Genomic DNA, 24,623 nt, shown 5'->3' with positions numbered 1-24,623 from the left:
GCCCAAATCATTTCCAGACAACCCCAAAAAATCCAGCACCTTCTCGCACCGCCGCCGCCGTTCACCGGAGTCTCCCTAACTAACTAAACCCAAACCCCGAACTCGCCACCGCCTGTCCGCCTCCAGAGTCCCAACCGCCGCCCTCGCCGTCGTCTCGTCTCGTCTCGCCCGCCTCCATGGCGACCTCCGCCTCCGCCTCCACCTCCAGCCCCTTCCCGTTCCCCGCCCGCCGCCCGCCGGACGACACCCTCTTCTACGCCGTCTACTCGCTCCCCCTCCCCACCGCCCTCCCGCCGCCGGACCTCCACGCCGCGCTCCGGTCCCTCCACCTCTCCCTCTCCTCCCACCTCGCCCCCTTCCTCGCCTCCCACCTCTTCCACCGCGACGCCTTCGCGCTCACCATCCCGCCGCCCGACCACACCGCTGCCACCTCCCCCTGCGCGCTCTGCGCCTCCCCCCCCGTCCCGCACCTCCACGGCGCGCTCCGCTTCGGCGACTCCCTCGCCGACGAGTGGCTCGGTGTCTCCCTCCTCTTCGAGCTCACCCGCGCGTTCCCGAGCCTCGCCGTGCGCGCGTGGGACTCCGACGGGGAGTTCCTCCTCATCGAGGCCGCCTTCGCGCTCCCGCGGTGGCTCGACCCGGACACCGCCCCGAACCGCGTCTTCATCTTCCGCGGCGAGCTCCACATCCTGCCGCCGTCGCTCTTCCCCGGGACGCCCTCCCTCGACGCCGCGCTCGCCGCCGTCCATGATGACGCCGTCGACACCCGCGCCCCCGACGCCGTCCAGGCCGCCATACAGCGCCGCATCGCCGGGCTGCCTGAGAAGGCCTCGGAGAACCTCCACACCGTGCGCGTCATTGTCCCGGTGCCCGTGGCGAAGGTGCTGAAGGAGGAGCCTTGCTTGATCGCCCGCGCCGTCGAGGGGTTCTATGACCGGGACATAGACACCATGAAACACGCGGCGAGGATAGAGAAATTCCTCAGGGGACCTGGCGGAGAGGGGGTTGAGATGGTGAGGACATCGGTGCGCATGACGCGGGCAATGTACGCGCAGCTCGTGCAGCAGAACTTTCAGGCACCGAGGGGTTACCCCATGCCGAGGAGGGAGGAGGGGCCGGAGAAGTGGATGGAGGCAGAGTTGGGGATGAAAATTGCTTGTGGGTTTGAGATGATGTATCAGGAGAGGCGGCGGGAGGGGGAGGAAGGGAAGGGGAGCACATGGGAGGTTTACAGGAAGAGCTTGGAGGCGACAGGGTGCTTCAATGGTCTGCTTCCTGGGTCAAAAGAGTACAAGAGGGTTATGGAGGATGCAATGCAGTATTACAAAAGCTCGAGTTTGTTTTCACGAACAAGGTAATTTTGGTATATCTTTTTTAATCTTGTGAAATTAGTTCTCTAGTACTAGTAAATTGTCATGTGCGAGCATAGTTGGCAACCAGTTCAAACAGAATTAATTTGCTTTCAGTTCTCAACTTTCAAACTTGAAAAAACCATGTATAATTGATGCCTTGATGGTCAGTTGTTAATTTCTGTGAGGTACAATGTTACAATCAACAATTTAACCTGCTCACCATTAGGGATGATTGTTCAATTCTATCAGTAGTCAGTAACCATGTCCATGTGAAATGTTAGTTCTAGGAGTGTTCTAATAATGCCATGTGAAATTAGCTGTCTAGTAGTAAATTGTCATGTTAGAGCATAGTTTGCAACCATTTCAAACACTAGCTGAATGTCCGCGTGTTGCAACGGAAATTTTAAAAAGAATATCTTATTATACACATTTTAGAAGCCCCAAACAAATTATCTCTATCCTTTTTCTCTAATCATCTAAGCTGCTTTTGCCCACTTTCATATGGGAATTTGGAAGGCACATACACCCTGACAACAAGGACCCCCACTTGTCAAGGGGTTAGTGGTGGTGGGTGGCAGACTCACCACTCACTACCACCATTGTAGTCTTTTAAAATTGTATAGATATAAATATAGATGTATAGATAAATAATTTGCTTTCAGTTCTCAACTTTCAAACTTGCCTTGATGATCAGTTGTTAATTTCTGTGTGAAGTACAATGTTAAAATCAACAATTTAACTTGCTCTCAATTCTTTCAGTAGTCAGTAACTATGTCATGTGAAATGTTAATTCTAGGAGTGTTCTAATAATGTTTGTGGTATGCTAGGGAGATACTAAGTGCTCCTGTGCGTCGAATTGATGAAATCCTTGCCATGCCATACTCGGCTGAGGAATTTGAAGGCAGTGACCTTCCTCCGAGCGACGATGACTCTTGGTTGTATAATGGGGAGGATGAGTTAGCTGCGGAACTCTGTGCAAGGCAGCAGGAAATGGAAGAGTATGAAACTGCAAAACAATACAGAAAAAGTCAAAGGAAAAATGTCTCAGGCAGTTCTAGCTCGCAGTCAAACGAGTTTAATCTTGGAGAGATTACAGAGTCCATGCAAGAATTTGTTCGCAAAATGTCAAGCTTTGAGGGAGCTGAAGTTCCTGCAAACAGGTTTTCTTCTAGACTTATTTAATACCTCTGTTTCATGTGCAGTTTTTCTTCTATTCTGTTAAATCGAGGATTGTCTACATCAGTGATTCAGTTTTAATTGTCCGTTGGTCTTGTTCTTAGATAATTTAACATAAGTGACACATTTTTTTCTAATATTTTCCATTATGGATAATTTTCCTTTTGCACTTCAATTTGAACACAAGTCGAAAAAGTCTAAACCACCATCAGAGTAAGGATAGGTATGTGATGAAGTCTGCTTAACATGAAGTGTTCACGTTCATTTGTCAACAATCAAGATGCACTAATATAACTTATCAAGTCCTATAATCATGAATCTAAACTGGCTATACCATGTAATGGTGTATGATACCTGGAAAGTGGAAGCCTAAAACTTCTGTAATTCTCTTACTCCAATTTTAGTGCACCTTTATAACTTAGATTTTGTCCTTGTTCAACTGATTGAGTGAATTACCTTATTGCTATTTGTATCTGAATTTTTTTCCCTGTTTGGAACCTCCTTCACGTTTTTGTATGCTGGTTGTATTGGATGCATTTCTTATATACAAATTTTCAGAGCTTGCACCTGAGGATTGACATTTGACTTTATCACACAATGTTAGCCTAGGATCTGCCTGTGCTAACAGTAACCCGCATTTTGTGGTCCATCTCTAGTTTAAACAGTTGCAGCTTTCCATCTTGGGTTTTGTATAGCATGTTTCTTATGGAATCTCAGTTACCTGAGCATTTTAGTAAAGGAAAAAATAGAAGGAAAAAATACATACTCGAACATTGGCTACTTCAGGGATGGCAATAGGACTTTGTTGTGTAAAAGAATTCCGCACAATAACACTTTATGTGACTATCTTGTGATACACCTGAGACATGTCCTACTGAGATGTCTGCATCTTTGAATACTCATCAAGTCATTTTTGTTCATGTAGGAAAGACATGGAATCAGTGGATCTGGATGTCAACCAGTTCTTCAAGGCCATGGAATCTGTGCTAGGTCGTTCAAAAGATGAACCTGGCAATGAAGCCGGGTTTGATGGAAAATCTTCATCATCTGACATAGACCTTGGTATTTCTTTTCTTCATGTCATGCAAATGCTATTTCATTTTACTGCAGTTTTCTGCTAGGTGCTAACTCACATGGTCAGCTATTTAGTATTGGTTCGCCCGATACTACCTCATGAACAAAGTGTACTTTTTTTGTTCATCTTTCTTGGGGGTTTGTTTTTTGGGCCGTGAGCTGTGAGTTCATATGATTCAAGGAGTATGACTGATTTCAAGAACTGAAGCAATAGATATTAACATCATTATTTTCCTTTATTTTCTTGGTTGGGGTTTCCTGGTTGGAGATCATTATGAGGCGCATTGAAATCTTCTGCTTCTTCATTGCACATTTCGTACCAAATACTCTGGTCAAATCGATCTCATTCTAATCCTATGTCTTTTTGCTCGACTATATGGCTGGTAACTGGACAAATGTTTATGCCCTTAACTGTGTGTAAAGGGTGATGTAGTAATCTGTGGTCTGTTTGGCATGGGTGGAGCCTCTTTGAGATGCAGTAGTATGAATAGTTCTCTTGAAACATCAATATACATAAATTCACAAATTCCTTCACCGTATTAGCCAGTCATTTCGTATTCTGGTTTGGTGTGAACTGGATCTTACTAATTAAGAATGCTTTTGACTGTGCAGAAGACGATTCTGATTATGGGAGTGATTTCGGCGAAGAATCTGGTGAGAAGGGTATGGATAATGCTTTCATGGAATCATATTCTGATGCACTGAATAAAGAACTCAGTATGACCACTATAGAGAAAAGTTTCGCTCGTGCACCGCACCCTGATACCAGCAATGAGGTAATTCTGTCCCATTCTATCTCATGATTATGTTTAGCACAGATCGCTTGTGTACTTCTCAAACTATGAATATGAATATTGTTGTGATTCCTGAAATTTCATAGTAAGTTAAGAAAACATACTTGGAAGTGCATGGAATGCACATACTCTTTTGGTTTAAAATCACAGTCATGGATGATTGTTTATTACTTCCTGAAACTCTATTAATATTGAAGCAGTAATGACCCACAATCTTCATTTTTTATTTCCTTGTGGGTAGTAAAAACATGTAAACTTGCTACTGGCAATAAATCAGTTCACATGAGTTAATGAGTAGTTATGGTCAATTAGTTGTCCAAACTGAAGTCTATCAGTAATCTTTCTTCCATTGTAAACAAGTTGGGATAATGGGTTTTGTATCAGATTCCTGAAAGAAACTTGGTTACGATTTTTCGTAGCACACTTGTTCAATTTGACTGATCCTACTCTAAGAAAATTTTGGTATATTTTGATTTCAGGGTCCATCAGGTGCTGCAGATACTGATGGGGAGATGACCCCAGTTGATGTGGACCTGAACCTTGTTGAGAGCTTCCTTAACTCTTACTCCTCTCAACAGGGTCTCCCAGGCCCAGCTTCCAATCTGCTGGGACTTATGGGTGTAAAAGTACCTCCTGATGGTAAAAAGCCGTGATCTTTTTGTTTGTACCCATGCACATCAAATTTCTGGAACCATAGCAAGAACATACATATGATATTTATTGCAAAACATAGGAGATCATGGTCCAAGTAGTTTTCTTGTATGTTCAAACCTCAAAGAAAGGAACTGGAAGTAGGACTTGTGACTTTGTGAGAGCTCAAGCGGCCAGCTTGGTCTCTCAACCGGCATCATTTGGATAAGTAAAATTTTGGCCTGACAAGCATGTTCCGTTCCTGTATTCCCTGTACTGCTCCGGTATCATTGGAAGACGTAGGGCTCACTCAACACAGGCCATGGGTGTGGGACAACTATGTACTATGAGTCTATGAGACAACTATAGTCAAAGCAGCTAGCATTTATATGTGGTAGTAGCTAATACTGTTGTATTATGCAATTCTGTAACATGTCTTTTGAGATCTGACATGTATAGCAAGCAGTTGTTTATGCAGTTCTTGGAGTAGCATATTTGTTCTGAGGCATGAACAAACTTCAGCTACCTAACATAAACTGTTCTGTACTCGTACCTACTCGTGCTGTTTGTCCAGTACAGATCTGGAGTGTGTTGATCTCACATTGCAGACGGTGCATTCATCTCACACGGTGGAAAATACAGCTATCAAACAAGCAAGTTTAACCTCATGGGGGAAAAAATTAATCATCTCACCGTAGAACTATGGGCCTGTTTGGAGAGCTTAAGATTCTGATAAGCAGCTGGTTGGTAGCTAGTTTTTGAGAATCTGGAAAAGTTGGGTTTTTCAGCTTCTAGCTTCTAGTTCATTTTCTGAATTCTACAATTACCACTTCTCAGAATCTGGACTAGAAGCTAGACTGTTTGCGGGAGTTTCTGATTCTGGAAGAAGCTGCAGCAGCTAGAAGCTTCCCAAACAGGCCCTGTAACTAGAAGCTAGAAGTAACAGGTACATATCGGTCAGCGAAAGGCATCCTTTCACGCATTAGAAAACAACATTTTTGCACTTACTCGAGGAACAAGTCAATTACACGTGCAAAAAACTGCCAGAGCTTTGGACTAGGAGTAGTGTTCAATGCACAAAATCTTTCTGAAATGATCTCGTCAGACAAAGGAGAAGGGAAACAGCTTCAGCTAGCTCCCTGCCTCTTGGACGTGTCAAAAGGATGCAGCCCATCCCAATTTTCTGCAGCAGCCGGAACCAGAGTGACATCTTGCTTCGTTATCAATTAAATAAAAACCACTTTTTTTAACCGTAAGTCCAACATGGCAGCTATGGAAAGCTGAAAGCTCCATGGAAATCAGGGCATCTCAAGTCAAGAAAATTACGAGTCACCTTCTCCAGTACTACCAGTCCGTGTATACGTCCTCATCAGATCAGATATTCGCACTGATTCCTGTCGTCATGTACGCGGCCACAGGCAAGTGCATTTCCCTTGGACAAACAATTGACATTTGACAGCGCTTCAACTCTTTTTTTTTCTTTAAATAAAAACCACAAACTTAATGCTCATAAGACTTGTATACTCAACCCTATAAACTCACAAATAGACATCCTACCATATAAACAAATCTCAGAAGATTAGGTTGATATATCTTATCTCGTTGTTGATATACCTACGAGCACCTCGGAAGACTGGGTTGAGGCACCTCATAAGATTGGGTAAGGGCACCTCAGAAGACTGGGTTGGTATATCCTGTCTCGTTGTTGACGTATCTACGAGCACCTCAGAAGACTGTTATATCTTGGCTCTGTCAATGTACCTATGAGCACATCGGAAGACTGGGTTGGTATATTTTGTCTCGTTATCGACGGGTACGTCATCTATCACTGAAAGAACAATTAGCCGTATATGCGAGCACCCATATCAAGTCTATTACTTTAACCCGTGTGGCTATTACTTTAACCCGGGTGGATTGATTCCACTAAAAAAACTTAACCGGTTAAGTTACACTTACTTCGCTACAACGCTTCAGCTCTTTGATTTAACTGTAGAAACAACGTCTGGGTGGATATGTAAAGCAAACCGAACCCCATTCAATCTATCTAGTTTATTTTTTTAATCACTCTTACCAACTTTACTTTCTTTGTGGATATAATTGGAACCGTTTAATTGAACTTCGGCTCCAAGAGAAACGAAACCAGAGTTGGAGCACTGTCAAACATGTTCTACATATATAATTAGACAAGAGTACCGTACATACCAAAACAACGTATAGGACTAGATTAGTCAGGAATGATGTATGCTCCTTTGTACTCATTGCGTATTATACACACCACCAAACCAAACTAATCAATCAAATGATCCATTCATCCATCATCCTTTGCCCTAAAAAACAAACTTAGAAGAGAATATCCATTTTGTAACTTTCTTTGCATCCTATCATATCCATCGTCCGTGCTGGTGAATGGTGATGCCTCCCAAGTGCCGTTGTTGGATGGGGTTACGTCAACCTCACAGGTGAATCTGACAATACAATATTACCTTTTGTATATGTATATTCAGTATATTTACTAAACTGCAAAAGCTGACTTTGCAACTCCTACACTGATATATATCTTAGATATCTATAGGAGTATTCTTTACCCTTATATGAGTACTAACCATGATTAAAGAAATTAATTAGTAACCCAACTACGGAGCAGGGAAGAATATATTTTCAAAAACTAATGAACTGTTCTAGGGATTAAGTTTGATGGCGAGCATGCTGAGTTGCCAAATCCGTATGAATAGATTTAGATCAGTTAAATAGCTCAATTAATACTTTAATAAAGTGTTTAGAGTAGCCTTAAAAAATAACAGTTAGATGTAGACATACTACACTACTACCACTAGTAGTAGAAGGCAGAAGGTCCTAGGCATCAACCTCCTTCGAAAGTTCAAATTACGGCGGTAGACCACCTACATCAGTATGGCCACCTGTGGAACATGATACAAACGAGTGCGCCTCACTGACTGAACAAAGGGACTCCATTACCTAGAAGCCAACGACTAGTGGAATCTACTCGGCCAAATCCGCATATAGATTACAATTCATCGGTGCAACAAGAACTATATACATTAGAGCATCTGGAAATGTTGAGCCCCACCTAAATACAAGTTCTTCTCTTGGCTAATAGTTCAAAACAGAGTTTGGATAGCAGATCGACTACAAAAGAGGGGGTGGGCAAACCAGCTCCTCTATCCTCTTTGCCGCACTTCGGCTGATTCAGCTTTACACCTTCTAGCAAAGTGTAGACCATCCAAAAGCATCTGGGTGGAGGTGCAAAGATGGGAAAAAACATATCTCAAACTGTAATAATGGGAGGATTGCACATCGATGGAGGACTTGTGATACAAAATTACGCATGCGGCCCACAGCCCGAAGAAAGCCTTGAAATCAGCTTTGGTCGTGTTTAGTTCCATTTCTAATATACGGACACATATTTGAAGTATTAAACGTAAACTAATAACACAACAAATTACAGGTTTTGCCTGTAAACTGCGAGACGAATCTATTAAGCCTAATTAATCCGTCATTAGCAAATATTTACTATAGCACTATATTGCCAAATCATGACATAATTAGGCTCAAAAGATTCGTCTCGCAATTTACATGCAAACTGTGCAATTAATTTTTTTTCCATATTTAATGCTCCATACATATGTCCAAACATTTGATGTGACGGAAAAGTTGGAAGTTTGAAGGGAACTAAACACAGCTTTTGCTAGTTTTACTCTTTCTCTATTCTCTATCAATATACAAAGTGGTAAAGCTTTTGCCCCTCCTTAAAAACAAAATAGGACTGTAAAAACCAAAAGAAAAAAAGTACGAATTACCCCCCCGAACTATCGCGGTTGTCCGAATTACCCCCCCCCCCCCGAACCACAAAACCGGACATTCTTCACCCCCAACTATGAATACCGGACGAATTACCCCCCCTCGACCCAATCCACGGTGGTTTTGGTCTACGTGGCGTACACGTGGCAGTCTAGTCAGCATTCTCTTTATAAAATAATTGTGGGACCCACCTATCATACACTACTCTCTCTTCTCTCTCTCACTCTCTCTCTCTTCTCTCTCTCACTCAAGAGGCGCGGCTTCCCCCCCTCCCGTCACCCACGAGGTGCGGCTTCCCCCCTCCCTCGGCTGCGGCGGGGGATGAGGAGCTCGCCGCCGCTCGTGCCTGCCTCTGCGCCACCTTGCCCCGCCTCCTCCGCCACCGGGAGAAGAGAGAGAGAGAGTGTGTGTGTGAGAGAGAGAGAGAGAGATGACGACCGCGTGATGACGACCCAGCCGCCGACCAGCCGCCGGAGAGGGAGGCCGACGCCGACGCCGACGCCGACGAGCGGCGCCTCCGCCGGAAGATCTTCAACCGGGAGTCCGCGCGCCGGTCCCACGCGCGCAAGCAGCGGCACCTCGACGAGCTCCGCGCGCACGCAGGGCAGGGGCGGGGGTAGGGGCGGAGGCGGCTGGGGGCGGCGGGCGCCGAGTCCGGGGCTGGCGGGCGCAGAGGAGAGGCCGGAGACGGGCGCCAAGGCCGCGGCTGGCGGGCGCGGAGGCGAGGCCGGCGGCGGGCGCCGAGGCCTCGGATGGCGGGTGCGGAGACGAGGCTGGCGGTGGGCGCGGAGGCAAGGCCAGCTACAGGACACCCGGTTCGGCTCCTCCGCCACCGGTCGCCCGGTAGCGCGGGCAAGCTCCGCCTCAACAGTCGGACGCTCGGGTGAGCTCCACCTCTGCCGCCGGCCGTCGAGCGCATGTGCTGCCTCCTCGGCAGTCGACCGTCCGAGCGCGTGAGCGTGAGAGAGAGAGAGCGTCCGTTGCCGCTACCACTCCTACCGCCATCGCCAACTGCCACCGCCGTCGTCAACTCGGTTCGGAGAGAGATAGAGCTCAACACCTTCTCCACCTCAACACCTCTTGGATCTTGGAGGTGGAGGGATCGATGAGCGCGCTGCGGGCGGCTCAACCTCTCCGAGCTCGGGGACAGGCAGTGGCTCGTCGTCGTCACCCTCATCCCCCCCCGCCGCCGCCTACCGCCGTGCGCGTGAGAGAGACTAAGAGAGTGAGGATGAGTGAGAGAGAGAGTGAGTGAGAGAGAGGGGGGAATAGTGGAATATGAGTATGACAGGTGGGTCCCATAATTTTTTTATAAAGAGAATGCTGACTGGACTGCAACGTGTACGGCACGTAGATCAAAACCACCGCGGATTAGGTCGAGGGAGGTAATTCGTTCAGTATTCATAGTTGGGGGTGAAGAATATCCGGTTTTGTGGTTCGGGGGGGGGGGCAATTCGGACGACCGTGATAGTTCCGGGGGAGGGGGGTTATTCGTACTTTTTCCAAACTGAAAACCGGGGTACACTATTCAGATCTCCCCTGTCGTTTTTCCTCCCGGCTGCTCCTGCACCTGCACCTGCACGGACGGAACCACGTTTCCGCATGCGCACCGACGACTTTTCGCCGCATGAAAACCCCTTCTCAGGCTCCCAGGCAATGGGAGAAATCGCCTCCCAACAATAGGAGGAAAGCAACAACCACCTGACCCAAGCCCCCAGTCCAGGTAGGAGGAGTCCACTACACAGTAGTAGTACACACTAATAGCTGCTTGCTCGGGCCGGCGTACGTGCGTGCTCGCGACGAAGCTTCGTTGGGGCGGACAAATTCGTTCACCTCACTGTCTTCTCTTCTCGGCGGAGATGGAGATGGGCTTGTAAAATAATAATAATAATAAAATTCTCCGGGTCTATCGTTTTTAACGACTAATAGGCTGTATTTGAGAAGGAGATAGAGAAGATTGAAAAGATACGCAAAACGAGGTGAGCTATTAGTGCATGATTAATTGAATATTAACTATTTTAAACTTCAAAAATAGATTAATATGATTTTTAAGCAACTTTCCTATAGATTTTTTTAAAAAAAGTACCGTTTAGTAGTTTGGGAAGTGTGCGCCCGGAAAACGAAACAAACAATATCACAATCACCCAGCGCCGAACGCAGCCTAAAGACGGGGACGTAGAAACAACGAGCTTTCCGGGGACAGCAACGCAGGGGCCATCAGGCGATGGATGAATCGATCGATCGATTGTTGGGACCCATTCATACATGGCGCCACTATAATGTGATTGTTGTTCGCTAGTTAATCTATAGCGAGCTAGTCGCTGCAACTTGCATTGAATCTCGTATCGATCGTAGTACAGTATTAGCAACTTGCTTCTCCTGCAATGGCGATGCATAATTTGGTTGGTGCGTGATATACCCTGCTCCCCTCCGGCCCGTAATTGTCACACCTGACGTCATCCCATCTTTTCCAAATGTGCAAATTTTCCTACTTGAACCTTATTAAAACATACTCCCTCCTTTCCCGCCGTTGATTTTTTTAAATATGTTTGACTGTTTGTCTTATTTAAAAACTTTTATGAAATGTGTAAAACTATATGTATACATAAAAGTATATTTAACAATAAATCAAATGATAGGAAAAGGATTAATAATTACTTAAATTTTTTGAGTAAGACGAACGGTTAAATATTTTTAAAAAAGTCAACGGCGTCAAACAATTTGAGATGGAAGGAGTATATTACTACCACACTATCCACTAATTTCACCTCACTTCGTGGTGAGCCAGTGGAGGATATTCGGGGGGACCTTTTTTTGGCTGCATATATACTTGCAAGTATGCTCACATTGCAAGAGGTCAAATTTCCATCTAGTGGTGAACATTGAAGGTTAAGATTATGTTGTCATAATTCTCTATTCCGTTGTACGATTTTACGATCCTAATCAAAGGACCTATGGTTTTATTATTATTTATTTATATGATTTGCGGATCCTACCTAGAGATCTCTAATTCTAACATGTACACTTGATTAAAATTAACATGCATTTAAGTTAATCCCTTTTTATATATTCTCACCAACTTGGGCTTTTGAGATTGAGCTGATTAGTGCATGCCACTTAATTAATAGTGTTGATGCCTCTTGTTTTTTACCTTTTTTTTTGTATGACTGAAGTGAAATTAACGCTCTTTTTCTATTTTCTATATTAGTATAGTTTTTTTTTGAAAAGAACTATATTAGTATAGTAGATTCTTCTAATTAAAAAATAAATTGTTGGCACGTTGACTTGTTGGAATTATTATTTTTCAGATTTCCTATGTAATGAGAAATGCATAGGGGTTTTCCGGCTAGCTCCACAAGGTGGTAGGCTAGATGATCTGGGTTCAAAGTCTCACTCTTTCTAATTATTTGATATTAGTTTTAGATTTCCTAGCTATGTGATCTCGGCTGACATCTCTGATCTTTTTTACCATCGGGGCCTTGCGATTGTAATTTCCTAGCAGCTGCAGCGAACATTCGGTAAACTTACCCTTACCTCGCACATAATTGGATAAGCATTTCTTAATCAAGAAGCATTGGACTGTTACGGAATAGCAGATGACAATAAGAGTTGCAAATATGCAAAGTTTTTTTTTATTGTTTTGCTTTTATGCAATGATTCTTGCTTACATAATCGATGATATTAGCCAAGATCTTTTGATTCCTTTTGGCTGCTTACATGTGGGCTTGTTGCCCAATGCTCCGTTTACTCGCGCTAGCGAGCTTCACAAAGCAAATTGCTCGTAGTGGGTATCGATAGTATGTCTCCCTGCATGTGGGTCCCGTCTCAGAGATGCTGCTGCCATTTTCGAAAAGGGAAAAAAAACCTAATATTCTACTAGTTTAATATATCAAGAACTAATTTTGGATCAAACAAGGTTAAGCTCATGGTATTAAACAAAAGCTGTGGTTGAAAAAACGGAAGCACACAAATTAATTTAGAGCATCAAACAAGTCGTAGCAGCAAGGTCGGTTCAGCTCACAGTTATTTAAACAGAATAAATTATATTATGTTCAAATGCTCAACGCATACATATCCAGGTCACAACAGTGTAGTGAAGTGAGACTTAGCAAAACAAATTTATATTGTCCAATGAGTAACCATTTTTAAAATAATTTAACAACGGGAGTCTAGATAACAGGATGATGAAGGATAATAGAATAGGAAGCATAAGGTGGCCGGCAGGCATCAGCATCGGCAAAGCCCCTCCATCCTAAAAATGAAAAGGACAAAAGTTTCAATCTAATTGTTATGGCACTAATTAAACAGGGTTTATATCAGTGTGAAGAGACGCTCCCAATGGATGCTAGCTCCTTAATCAGGAAAGGCCAGGCGCTCCATTAATAGAAGCTATATGGTTCTATCACCAACAATCCATGTGTAAAATAAACTCACGCAGTACAAAAATACGCTCTTTTTTAAAGGACAGGGCAATAGCACTGTGTTAATAACCAAATTTGATAATCTGAGTATCGGAGATGAAGATAGAAACGGGGTGGAATTCAAGATGAAAATCATTCCGGAAATAGAGCAAGGATCGGCTAAATTCCGAATCGGCTGCGACCAGAATCGGCAAAGTCCGAGTTGGACAAGGTTAGCCGATTGAGCCAAATCCGATAATATGACACGGCATACATTGTCGGGTTGAGTTAATGTGTTTCATGAGGATTGCCACGCATGGATAGAGTCCTGAGAAGGCAATTGTATCTGTTAATTAGGATATTTCATGTAATTTCCTTAGAGATATGTTTGGGCAAAATTCTGCCACAAAGACTTATGGTATCTTAGAGTTTGTTAGAGATAAGAGTCGTATCCGACACGGACTTGTTTTGTAATCTCGGGTATAAATAGACCCCGAGCCCCATGTAATTAAACAACACACGTTCAATACAATCTCGGCGCATCGCCACCCTTTTACTTTTGTTTTGTTTCGATGAGTTCTTGCTTTTGGCTTGAGCTGCATCAGTTTCGATCTTCAACTAGAGGTAAAACTTGTTATGGCGGCTTGCGTTCTCGGGATTAGTGCTTCCATATTTATGATACTCTAATCTTGTTTATGTAATTCATCGAATTATTATATGTTTTATATAATCTCTGGCAATATTGCTATCTAACTTTCAATCGGCTAACGTCTGTCATTAGAAGGCAGCCGATTAGGTTAAATACCGACGTTGACTTAGATTATATAGGATATCTACCACTCTATCAAACATCCAACGGCTTGATTGTCTAGATATTGTCCTTTTTTTTCATACTTATAGCTGCATCAGATGTTCGACCTTATAAGTCGTGATTAGAATCTCGATCTCTAGCCTTCTTTTGGTTGCCGATTAGGGTAGCATCGGGGTTTCAGCCGATCTTACCTGATTTAACTATATTTATCTTATATGCTTGATTGACATGTTAAATCTGCCCTTTATATTAAGATCTTGTTGCATTTAAGTATATTAGGCTCTCGTTTGATATATTCTACTTGCTTTGATATCTTAATATAGAGTGGTATCGGAGTATTAGCCGATACATGCTAGATCTATCTGATCGGCTATGCTATGAACATATATAGTCTTGTTGTTAATATATATTTCGATCTAAGTGATTTATACTGTCTCGGCATGGCGACTGATCTATCCCAATCACTTGATTTAAGTATATATTGACATAAGGATCATATATTGTTAATATCTACAGCCGATCGAGTAGATTTAGTTCTTTCTTACTCATTCATGATTGCCGATCGATTTACATATGACATCGGCTTAAAGATAAATGATATGTCATCGGCAATTAGCCGATCGGCTATCGTTTATGGATTTAACCGCGGTTTCTTTGTCTTTATTTCTTGTTGATTGCAGGATCAAATCAACTGGCACGCTCACGAATCTAAAGGCAAGCTTTTGGACCTGCACAGGAGTTAAGCAGATCTCCTAGGCCTCGTGTTTTTACATCAACACACTGCCAATCAAATTGTGAACAGTGAACTTAGATTCAACATGCGTTTGGTTGAAGGGATTGAATAGAATAAATTCGGATTATCCGTTTTTTACGGTGGTTGGTTTGGAAACAGGTGAGATGAGATGATCGCTAACGGGCAGATCCAGGCCTCGAGTCACTTGCGCTGTGGCCTGAGGCCAATGATTGTTCACCCACTATGCCCAACAAGATTTCACAATGTAACTCAAAGTATAGCTAAAAGCCTAATGGGTTGACCCATACTTTGAGCCTATTCTAGATCCGCAATAATCACTTAGGGCTTGTTTGGTTAATCCTTTCACACTAGGATTGAGGAGGTTTAGAGGAAAATAATTCCTCATTTATTAGGGTGTATAATTAATCCTCCTTGATACTTTTGTTCGGTTAATCTCAAAAGAAAGGAATTGGAGGAGATTGTGAAAGATGATTAACCGAACAAGATCTAAAGGGAAATATTCTCCTAAGGTGTGAATTAGCTTCATATCTCAAAAACTGATGTACCAATCCAACTCACTTCCTCTCTCTTATTGACATGTGGGCCACATCCTTCCATCCCTTAAAAACAAGGATTATTACATCCCTCATGCCAAACAGGTAGTGGGATCACCCATTTTGAAAAACATGATGTACCTAACACATTCCATCTCATTTTCAAACTAAACAAACGTGGTTTTAATCTTTTATCTTATGAGACTCCTTGGTTACCTTTGTAGTAAAAAATCTCTATGTAAATAGCAGTGGCGTAGCAAGGATTTAAAGGAAAGGCGGCCCATCTATATATACTAGGTCAATTAAAAGGTGGTCCACTATACAATTTTTATTATATTAACTAGTACATATACTATAGTTTTAATCTTGATCAATTTTTAGGTGGTCCATGGACCACAACGCCACCTAGCTAGCTACGCCACTGGTAAATAGATACTCCATTCAAAAGTATTAGACATATCACTAAGATATAGGAAAAAAATAACTTATAACGAAGACCAAAAAGTGTATGCATGTATACAACAAATAAGAATTAAGATAGTTGTTCTAGTTCAACTTTTAGTGGACCATTTAATTCATCTCTTCCCATCTTATTTGAAAAACTATAAAATAAAATATGTTTAACACTTTTGGATGAAGAGTGCACTACTACTTCCATATGCGGCTAGGGGTAGAAAAAAAAACTCGAAACTCATGACCTAACTCAACTCGTGTAAAACTCGGCTCGACTCAACTCGACTCGGGTAGTTAATGAGTTGAGTTGATTTTGAACTTTTACTCATTTTCTTAATGAGCCAACTCGAGCTAGCTCGTTGAGCTCATGATGTATTAAGACGGAAATTAATTGTCTATATATTTACAGGTGTAAAGGTCGTGTTAACTCATAATTATTCATTGTAGCACAATCCTATGAGTCATGATATACAGCATGCCAATTGTAATTTTTGTCATAGGCTAACAAATTATACCACATAAATTTTAAATCATGTATTTTGGTGTAACGAATTTAGTGAGTTTAATGAGCCAACTCGAACTTTTTAATGAGTCAAGTCGAGTTCAGTTTTTCACTCATTATGTTAACGAATCGAGACAATGTAGCTTGCTAATTTAACGAGTTATTATGTGTCCAGTCGAGTCGAGTTGGCTCCTTAGCCACCGCTATGTGCGGCTAATCTCACCTAACAATCAAAACAGAGATATAAGAAGAGCATATATTGACCGTACTACTGTACTAGTACAGTTTGGTTTATAATTTTATACACAATATTAACTACTCCATATGTCTCAAAATTTAAGCATTTCAAGGTTTTACGAAAAGATTATGAAAAGTGATTGAATTTGGATAAAAATTGTGATTGGTTAAGGGTGTGTTTAGTTGGGGAAAATGAAATTTTTGGATGTCACATCGAACATTTGATCGGATGTCGGAAGGGGTTTTCGGACACGAATAAAAAAACTAATTTTAGAACTCGCCTGGAAACCGCGAGACGAATCTTTTGAGACTAATTAAGCCGTCATTAGCACATGTGGGTTACTGTAGCACTTATGGCTAATTACGGACTAATTAGGCTTAAAAGATTCGTCTCGCGATTTCCTCTATAACTGTGCAATTAGTTTTTCTTTTTATCTATATTTAATGCTTCATACATATGCCCAAAGATTTGATGTGATGTTTATGGGAAAAATTTTTAGGGAACTAAACAGGTCCTAAGATGATATTAAATGAATAATGGCTGTGATTGATTGAGACTTAAGAGGAGATGGTAAATGGATAAATTGTTATATTTTCAAACAAATTTTAAAAGCTATAATTCCCCAAGTTAGCTACTCCTATATTAGAAATGGAAGTAACAATTTATTTTAGTGAAGTCAGTTTTTACCATCTGATTGATGAAGTCACTTTTATTACTTTTACCATTTGCTTGACGTTGACCCACTTGCATTCTAACCCAAATAAAATTCCCTATCCAAGCTATCCTATCCAAACATTTCTCTTCCCAAAAAATAAAAGTTTACAAACTCTACCCACACTGATCCCCAAGCAATAATTCCCGGGCCCACTTTTTCTATTAAAAAATTCCCCAAAAAATAACCCCACCAACCTCCCTCCCTCCCTTCCTCCAACGATATAAACCGAGCCTCTCTCCCTCCTCCCTAATCACGCAAAAATCCTACGCAAAAAAAAAAAAAGAAAAAAAACACACCATCACTCTCTCGCTCCCCATCGATCGGAGAAAATGGCAACCGCCGCCGCCGCCTCACGCGCCGCCCTCTCAAGGCCTCACGCCGCCGCCGCCGCGGCGCGCGCGAGCCCCGCCGCGGGGGCGCGGGTGACGCTCCCGCGGCGCCGAAGCGTCCGATCCGCGGTGATCTCGTCGTCGGCGTCCGCGGCGGCGGTGGCGGCGTCGGAGCCGGCGGCGGGGAGGGTGACGCTGGGCGCGGGGACGGACGGGGCGCTGTGGCCGAAGCCGGCGGTGCTGGTGGCGGAGAAGCTGAGCGAGGCCGGGCTGGCGGTGCTGCGCGGGTTCGCGGACGTGGAGTGCGCGTACGGGATGTCCCCCGCGGAGCTCCTCGCCAAGGTGGCGCAGTTCGACGCGCTCATCGTGCGCAGCGGCACCAAGGTGACGAGGGAGGTGCTGGAGGCCGGGCGCGGGCGGCTGCGCGTGGTGGGCCGCGCCGGCGTCGGGATCGACAACGTCGACCTCCAGGCCGCCACCGAGGCCGGCTGCCTCGTCGTCAACGCCCCCACCGCCAACACCGTCGCCGCCGCCGAGCACGGCATCGCGCTCCTCGCCTCCATGGCGCGCAACGTCTCCCAGGCCGACGCCGCCCTCAAGGCCGGTCAGTGATGTGATCCATTCAACTCTTCAACTCTGCCTTTACATTTTGTTGCCACCATTCCATTCGTTCATCGCTGTGGACTGACGTGTTCGACTTAGAACTCGAGGCTGATTTAGTTGACCAATGAGCCAAAAATGAGGTCATTCTACTATTACTAGTTGATTAGTGGAGGATCGATTCAGATGCGAGCAGGTTGTTTGACATCGACGTCGTGTTCGATTCTGATGGTAGGAGTAGCAAACGAAGTTACAGACACAACAATATTTGGGCTTAGCCATCGATACTGCAAACTGATTGAATTTTATAACGAATCCCCTTCATTTTAAATAATCCCCATTACTTCTTCTGTTGTCTCTCAACTTGCACGCGCATCACAACCTTTGGACATTAGCTTCTTTTTGTCGAGAACAACTTTGGCGTCCGTTTCAGCATGTTGCGATGGTGCTATCGAGATATTTTTTCTCTTTTCATATGGCCCCATATCATTTTCTTGTTATACAGTCTACAGCCGCACTCTCACTGTTTTCACTGCACAAGGTACAGACTGTCAGCGAGACACTGGGACAGATGAGCACTAGTACTTCTGTTGCAGTACAGAATTAGTACTACTACTCCACTAGTGGGCTAGTGGCAGTTTGTGGATAATTATCTGACATGGTTAGTACTAACTCCGGTCCGCTCCTAATGTTGTGGATATCTGGATCGAGTAGTGAATAGTGAAGCGAACTGTTAGGCTTTACTGAAGGTGGGGAGGTTCAATGAATCTGGTTGTGCCTAGAGTTTCTTCTGTTGCAAATTGGATATTATTCCTACTACTTCCTCCGTTTCAGGTTATAAGACTTTCTAGTATTGTACATATTCATATAGATATAAATGAATCTAGATATATATAGGTGTCTAGATTCATTAATATTTATATTAATGTAGACAATGCTAGAAAGTCTTATAATATGAAATGGACATACCGCCTGTCCAGATTCATTGTATAAGGATATGTCACATCCACCTAAAATCTCTTATATTATAGAATGGAGGGAGTATTTGTAGAATAGGAAACTTAACATAGACATGTGGATCTAGGCATCTAGCAGAACGATTATAATTTTGTTCAACTACTACAACATGGGCATAATAGGTGCAATAATTGGTTGGGGACAAATGAAACTTGCTCCTGGTGTCTGAACTAAATTATTGCATCTCATGAACCGCTCTGCCTGTGCACCAACAAGACGCTCGGCCCCCCTTGTGTGCATAAGTCGTTATCAGCAGTGCTTCTATGTGCAATTTATTTACAAATTCAGAATACTTTGTATGCCCCTTTTGGTGTCTCTTTTTCTTTACTTACCTTTTCTTTTCTAAGGCAGATCTTTTTGCTTCCTTTGACATAGTGGAAATAAATTAAATAATTGAGAATACATAGAGTAGTTAAGCTCGCCACAAACTCTGAACTGATTAGTGAACTGAATCCATAAAATGACTACACTTACTAGTGTATATTTTAGCTACTTGCCTGTGAGTGAATTGGTATTAAATTTTTGTCACAATAATTTTTACCAATGGTTTCTCTCATTGTACAGTAGGCTTAAAGAACTGTATTGAATTTGCGTTAACCAAGAAGGCTTAAACAAATTCATTCCAATTCTTACCACCGGCCTAGCAGATTAATGTTCAAGAAGATTCACTTTTTTACAATTAATGTTATATTATATTCCTAGTTCTTCGGAGAACTGAAGGAAAAAAAGATTAACGTGTAGCAGACTTCTGATACTGATACCATTAGAGAGGGAAAAGCAGGAAAGAAAGAGTTAGGTAATAACTTACAGTCATCAAGTTGATTCACTTGATTGTGATGTCCACAACCTATCTATTGGGGTAATTGATTGGCATAGTTTATTGTCCTTTTCCAATATGCAAAGTCTAATTCAGATAATGACAGCTTATCAATTTGACCAATAAAAATGCGTCATAACTCTCGGTGATGGGCATATATCTTCTGCCATTAGTTCGGATAGCACAATTATGTTAGCGACTTCACTTATCAGAATATATGATCAGAAAAACAAAATCTAGGTAGGCATTTACAGAAGGCATGATTCCTCAATTCAGTGGAGAATATGATCCTGATCAACTTTAGAAAATTGTTCTTTCTGCAGAGGACTATCTATTAGCAAAAGTTCTCCTAAAAAATGTTACTTGTTGAAACAAAACATACATAGGTTATTTATGAAAAGTAGCTGCGTTTTGGTGCTTACAAGTTATAACACTGAAAAGTCTTCGCAAACTGAATTCTGTGTGTGTAAACTGTTTATTACACTTCTGTATTGAGTACTAGCTATGGGCTACCATCCACAGAAATAATTGTGGAATACCAAAACATTTTACTGTCTCAGGTCATGAAATGGTGTATTGCAGTTTATCTTTAAAGTTCTTCATTAGTCGGTTCTTTCTTGCTATCCAATGCATCGAATAAACAAATCTGTCATTTATTACAGGGAAATGGCAAAGAACCAAGTACGTTGGAGTTTCTCTGGTCGGGAAGACACTTGCGGTAATGGGCTTTGGCAAGGTTGGTTCAGAGGTAGCCAGGCGGGCGAAAGGGCTCGGTATGCATGTGATTGCTCATGATCCGTACGCCCCTGCCGATAGGGCTCGTGCCATTGGAGCTGAACTGGTCTCTTTCGATGAGGCCATTGGCAGAGCCGACTTCATCTCCCTTCACATGCCTCTCACCCCAGCAACATCCAAGGTCTTCAACGACGAATCCTTTTCTAGGATGAAGAATGGAGTTCGGATCATCAATGTGGCCAGGGGTGGAGTGATCGACGAAGATGCTCTTGTCAGAGCCCTTGACTCTGGCAAAGTTGCTCAGGTGATTTGCAATTTCCCATATGTAATCCGTTATCTTCTGAATTATCAATGTGCGATTTTTCTGAAAGTTGGATTTCTTTTTCTTGCCAATGTGGATCAGGCAGCCCTTGATGTCTTCACTGAGGAGCCCCCAGCCAAGGACAGCAAGCTAGTCCTCCATGAGAATGTTACTGTTACACCCCATCTTGGAGCAAGTACAGTGGAGGCCCAGGTCTGCATCTTACCTACAAGCATATTGTCCTGCATTGATGCAGACCATTAGCTGTTGTTCCCAACTGATGTACTAACTTCAATGAACTCACCAAATCTCAGGAGGGCGTCGCTATCGAGATAGCCGAAGCTGTCGTCGGTGCACTGAGAGGTGAGCTCGCAGCAACAGCCGTGAATGCTCCCATGGTCCCAGCTGAGGTACGAACAAATTTCCCTATGTTGGTTTGTTGGTCAATTAATGTCACAATTCAGCAATGCAAGTTTCTTGGACCAGCTCGTTCGATCTCATCATATGGATGTTTCAATTTTTCACAACTATGGCAGGTCATGTCAGAGCTTGCCCCGTATGTTTCACTGGCAGAGAAGCTGGGCAAGCTGGCGGTGCAGCTCGTCGCAGGCGAGAGCGGCGGCATCAAGGGCGTCAAGGTGGTGTACACCACGGCCCGTGGCCCGGACGACCTCGACACGAGGCTCCTCCGCGCCATGGTGACCAAGGGCATCGTGGAGCCCGTGTCGAGCACGTTCGTCAACCTGGTGAACGCCGACTACACGGCGAAGCAGCGCGGCCTGCGCATCACCGAGGAGCGGGTCTCCCACGAGAGCCCCGCCGCGGAGGCGCCGCTGGAGTCCATCCAGGTGAGGCTCTCACACGTCCAGTCCAAGTTCGCCGGCGCCATCAGCGACGGCGGCGACATCGTCCTCGAGGGGAGGGTCAAGTACGGCGTGCCGCACCTCACCGTCGTCGGGCCCTACGAGGTGGACGTCAGCCTGGAGGGCAACCTGATCCTGTGCCGGCAGATCGACCAGCCCGGCATGATCGGCAAGGTCGGCAACATCCTCGGCCAGACGAACGTCAACATCAGCTTCATGAGCGTCGGCCGGACCTTCCGCGGCAAGCAGGCCATCATGGCCATCGGCGTCGACGAGGAGCCCGACAAGGAGACCCTCGAGCACATCGGCCACATCCCGGCGATCGAGGAGTTCGTCTTCCTCGAGCTATGATGAACAGCAGCAGCAGCAGCAGCAGCTCGTCGGATTCAAGTAGGTTAAGCTAAGCTAAGTAGCAGCACGTAATTTGGGCCAAGTGGCAACTTGGGGGCTTCTGCATTTTTTCCTGTCACGAGTAAGTATATATGTGATCATGTGAAGGGGTGCCTTCGCTTGGCCCCTGCTTAAATAAGCAGTTAAGCACGGTGTATGTCTATGTACGTATGTGTAACTGCGTATTATTATTGATGAATGCTTGTGCTGTATCAGACATATATTGTACTGCTTGATGCTATGAAAATAGTCGCTAGTTCTAATGCTTGGTCATTTGATGATGGGAAGAAATGACGGTATATGAACCCTTTTTAACCAATTCACAACTGAATTGCTGCTATCTTTCCTTAGCCAAACATTATTGAATTGACTAGTCTGCCATTCCCATAATGACAGCAGAAAAGAATCATCACAAGCACAAGCGGCATCAAACTGGAATCAACAGGCTACCAAAAATGTGTGCTGAAATTACAGCGTGGGGCGTTGCCTTGAATTCTTGATGCAGCCCAACGGTGGAGCATAGCAAACGGATTGCAATTTTGCAATCATACTGCGTATTCTTGAAAAAAAATTGGCCGCCCGCCGCCGACGAATCAGAAGCGAATATGTATACACTTTCTTGTCATGAACTATATCTGATTAAACATATGCCAATGTTGGACTGCAGTTCTCGGACATAATAGCAGCGTACGTGTTGGGTCTGCATCCTCTGCATTTGAGACATAATAGCAGCGCAGGTGTTTGATGAACCATGGGGGTAAGCACAAGAAATCGATGATCGGTTTCATCTCTGGCCACGGCGTATCCTCTTTACTTTACTGTCCTAGAAACTATTGCTCTTCGGTTGGCAGCGGGAATCGGCAGAGCGGGCAGAGATGGCTGACCCGGAGCCAGTCCGAGATACAGCTCCCATGGAAGCAATGGGAGCAGGGCATCCTCGCCAGCATCTCTCCTTCCTCGAAATCCTCGAAGCACACGGCGCACTCGCGCTCCCTCGCCTCACTCGATACCGCCTCCTGCAACGCGGCGGCCACGGCCGTGCTCGACGCGGGGACAACGCCGGCAACCCACCGCCGTCGTCGCTGTACATGTTGTCAGTGGTGCCAGTGCCACGGCTCTGTTGCTCCATGTATATATATGATGCTGAAGCTGCCGGAAGAAATCCCTGTCCAGTGTTATCCTCCCCTCTCTGATGTCTCTTCCTCACGTCCTCGCGAATGATCTCGTGAGCTTCTTCCCGGGTTAATGGCGTCAGGCATCTCGGACGCATCAAGATGTTGGAGTAGCGCCGGTTGCCAATCGCCCACCTGTAATGCGGGATGCCTCGGCGGTCGACGGAGCTCTCGATGGGAGGGAAGTCGCTTGGTAGTGGCTCTTGCGACCGCGGAGGCCTCCATACCAAAAAAATTGATAATTTGACACTCCATCCATATCCATCTGCCGCTCCACGTTCGTTCCCTGCACAAGAGACCGAGTAGGGTGGGGAGAATGGATCAGAGGAGGCGAACGAACCAAGCAAGAGACGAGCCCCTACCTGCAGAGTTTATAGACGAAATCGATCGGACTCCGTGTCCGAATCGTAATTCAGTGCCTCTACCCTAGTACGCAGATCGCCGAGAAAGTAAGGAGAGGAGATAGATCTCCAAATCGAACTGTGATGGGCCGTACGCGGCGCAGCGAGCGAGTGCGAGAGGTTAGATGGGCTTGAGAAATTGAGAGGGATTATATGGCCCGCCAAATCTCGGAGAGGTAGAAAATGGGCCGAGGGCTAACGGACGGTCTACTGTTTTGGTAATTGGAATAAGTTTACTTTATGTTCCTCAACGCGTCATTGATCCGCAATTCTAGATATAGCACGTCTCTTACCTTCCAAAACCGGTGCAAATATAGTCACAAGATAGTACTGAGACTATTTTAGCTGACATGGTGCCATAATAGAAAATAAAAAACCATGTGAGACCGCATACAAGTGAAACAACATCTCCCTTCTTATCCTTCTATCACTCTCTATCGGCTGTGAGCAAGGGGGACGGCGAGGAGGAGGTGGACGAGGAGTAGCAGCAGTGGAGGGTGCAACAAGGAGGATGGGGATGAGCGTCCCAAGGAGGAGTGGCAAGAGCGGAGGAGGAGCCTTGGGCTGCTGGCCCTCTAACAACGGCGCAAACTGGTGGATTGTAGACGTGGAGGCAGTGGGTCGTCGATGTGCGCGATGCCTCGACCTCGCCATCCTAGCGTAGACTCGTGGGCATGGAGGCGGCACGTGTAGAGGGCGTGCGTGGGGAGGGAAGGGAGGAGAGGTGTGAGGGCGGGGTAAGGGAGG

At 44.5% G+C, this 24,623-nt stretch overlaps 2 protein-coding genes and 1 pseudogene across 2 annotated transcripts; 2 read left to right on the top strand and 1 right to left on the bottom strand.

Moving 5' to 3' along the window:
• The first annotated feature begins 114 nt into the window (after nucleotides 1-114).
• On the top strand, nucleotides 115-5,626 carry LOC4345711 (protein ecdysoneless homolog). Its single transcript, XM_015794429.3, has 5 exons — nucleotides 115-1,354; nucleotides 2,180-2,512; nucleotides 3,454-3,590; nucleotides 4,215-4,378; nucleotides 4,876-5,626. The coding sequence occupies exons 1-5, from the start codon at nucleotides 177-179 to the stop codon at nucleotides 5,047-5,049; spliced, it is 1,986 nt and encodes a 661-aa protein (XP_015649915.1). The 5' UTR covers nucleotides 115-176; the 3' UTR covers nucleotides 5,050-5,626.
• An 11,873-nt stretch (nucleotides 5,627-17,499) lies between these two features.
• LOC4345710 (D-3-phosphoglycerate dehydrogenase 1, chloroplastic) lies at nucleotides 17,500-22,576 on the top strand. Its single transcript, XM_015795047.3, has 5 exons — nucleotides 17,500-18,184; nucleotides 20,677-21,053; nucleotides 21,153-21,263; nucleotides 21,365-21,460; nucleotides 21,587-22,576. Exons 1-5 carry the CDS (start codon nucleotides 17,581-17,583, stop codon nucleotides 22,262-22,264), a joined length of 1,866 nt encoding a protein of 621 aa, XP_015650533.1. The 5' UTR covers nucleotides 17,500-17,580; the 3' UTR covers nucleotides 22,265-22,576.
• Nucleotides 22,577-23,041: 465 nt separating this feature from the next.
• On the bottom strand, nucleotides 23,042-23,700 carry LOC136351281 (uncharacterized; annotated as a pseudogene).
• Nucleotides 23,701-24,623: the final 923 nt, after the last annotated feature.

The sequence above is a fragment of the Oryza sativa genome, chromosome 8 (genome assembly GCF_034140825.1).
Source record: "Oryza sativa Japonica Group chromosome 8, ASM3414082v1".
Classification (NCBI taxonomy): domain Eukaryota; kingdom Viridiplantae; phylum Streptophyta; class Magnoliopsida; order Poales; family Poaceae; genus Oryza; species Oryza sativa.
This window is presented reverse-complemented; position numbering and strand designations above follow the sequence as displayed.

What these genes read in the sequence shown, in the direction of transcription:
- LOC4345711 (XM_015794429.3), top strand. Translation starts at nt 177, where the DNA reads ATGGCGACCTCCGCCTCCGCCTCCACCTCCAGCCCCTTCCCGTTCCCC. An exon ending in AGTTTGTTTTCACGAACAAG is followed by an intron (nt 1,355 to 2,179) that starts GTAATTTTGGTA and finishes GTGGTATGCTAG; the next exon opens with GGAGATACTAAGTGCTCCTG. An exon ending in GCTGAAGTTCCTGCAAACAG is followed by an intron (nt 2,513 to 3,453) that starts GTTTTCTTCTAG and finishes TTGTTCATGTAG; the next exon opens with GAAAGACATGGAATCAGTGG.
- LOC4345710 (XM_015795047.3), top strand. Translation starts at nt 17,581, where the DNA reads ATGGCAACCGCCGCCGCCGCCTCACGCGCCGCCCTCTCAAGGCCTCAC. An exon ending in CGACGCCGCCCTCAAGGCCG is followed by an intron (nt 18,185 to 20,676) that starts GTCAGTGATGTG and finishes CATTTATTACAG; the next exon opens with GGAAATGGCAAAGAACCAAG. An exon ending in ACTCTGGCAAAGTTGCTCAG is followed by an intron (nt 21,054 to 21,152) that starts GTGATTTGCAAT and finishes AATGTGGATCAG; the next exon opens with GCAGCCCTTGATGTCTTCAC.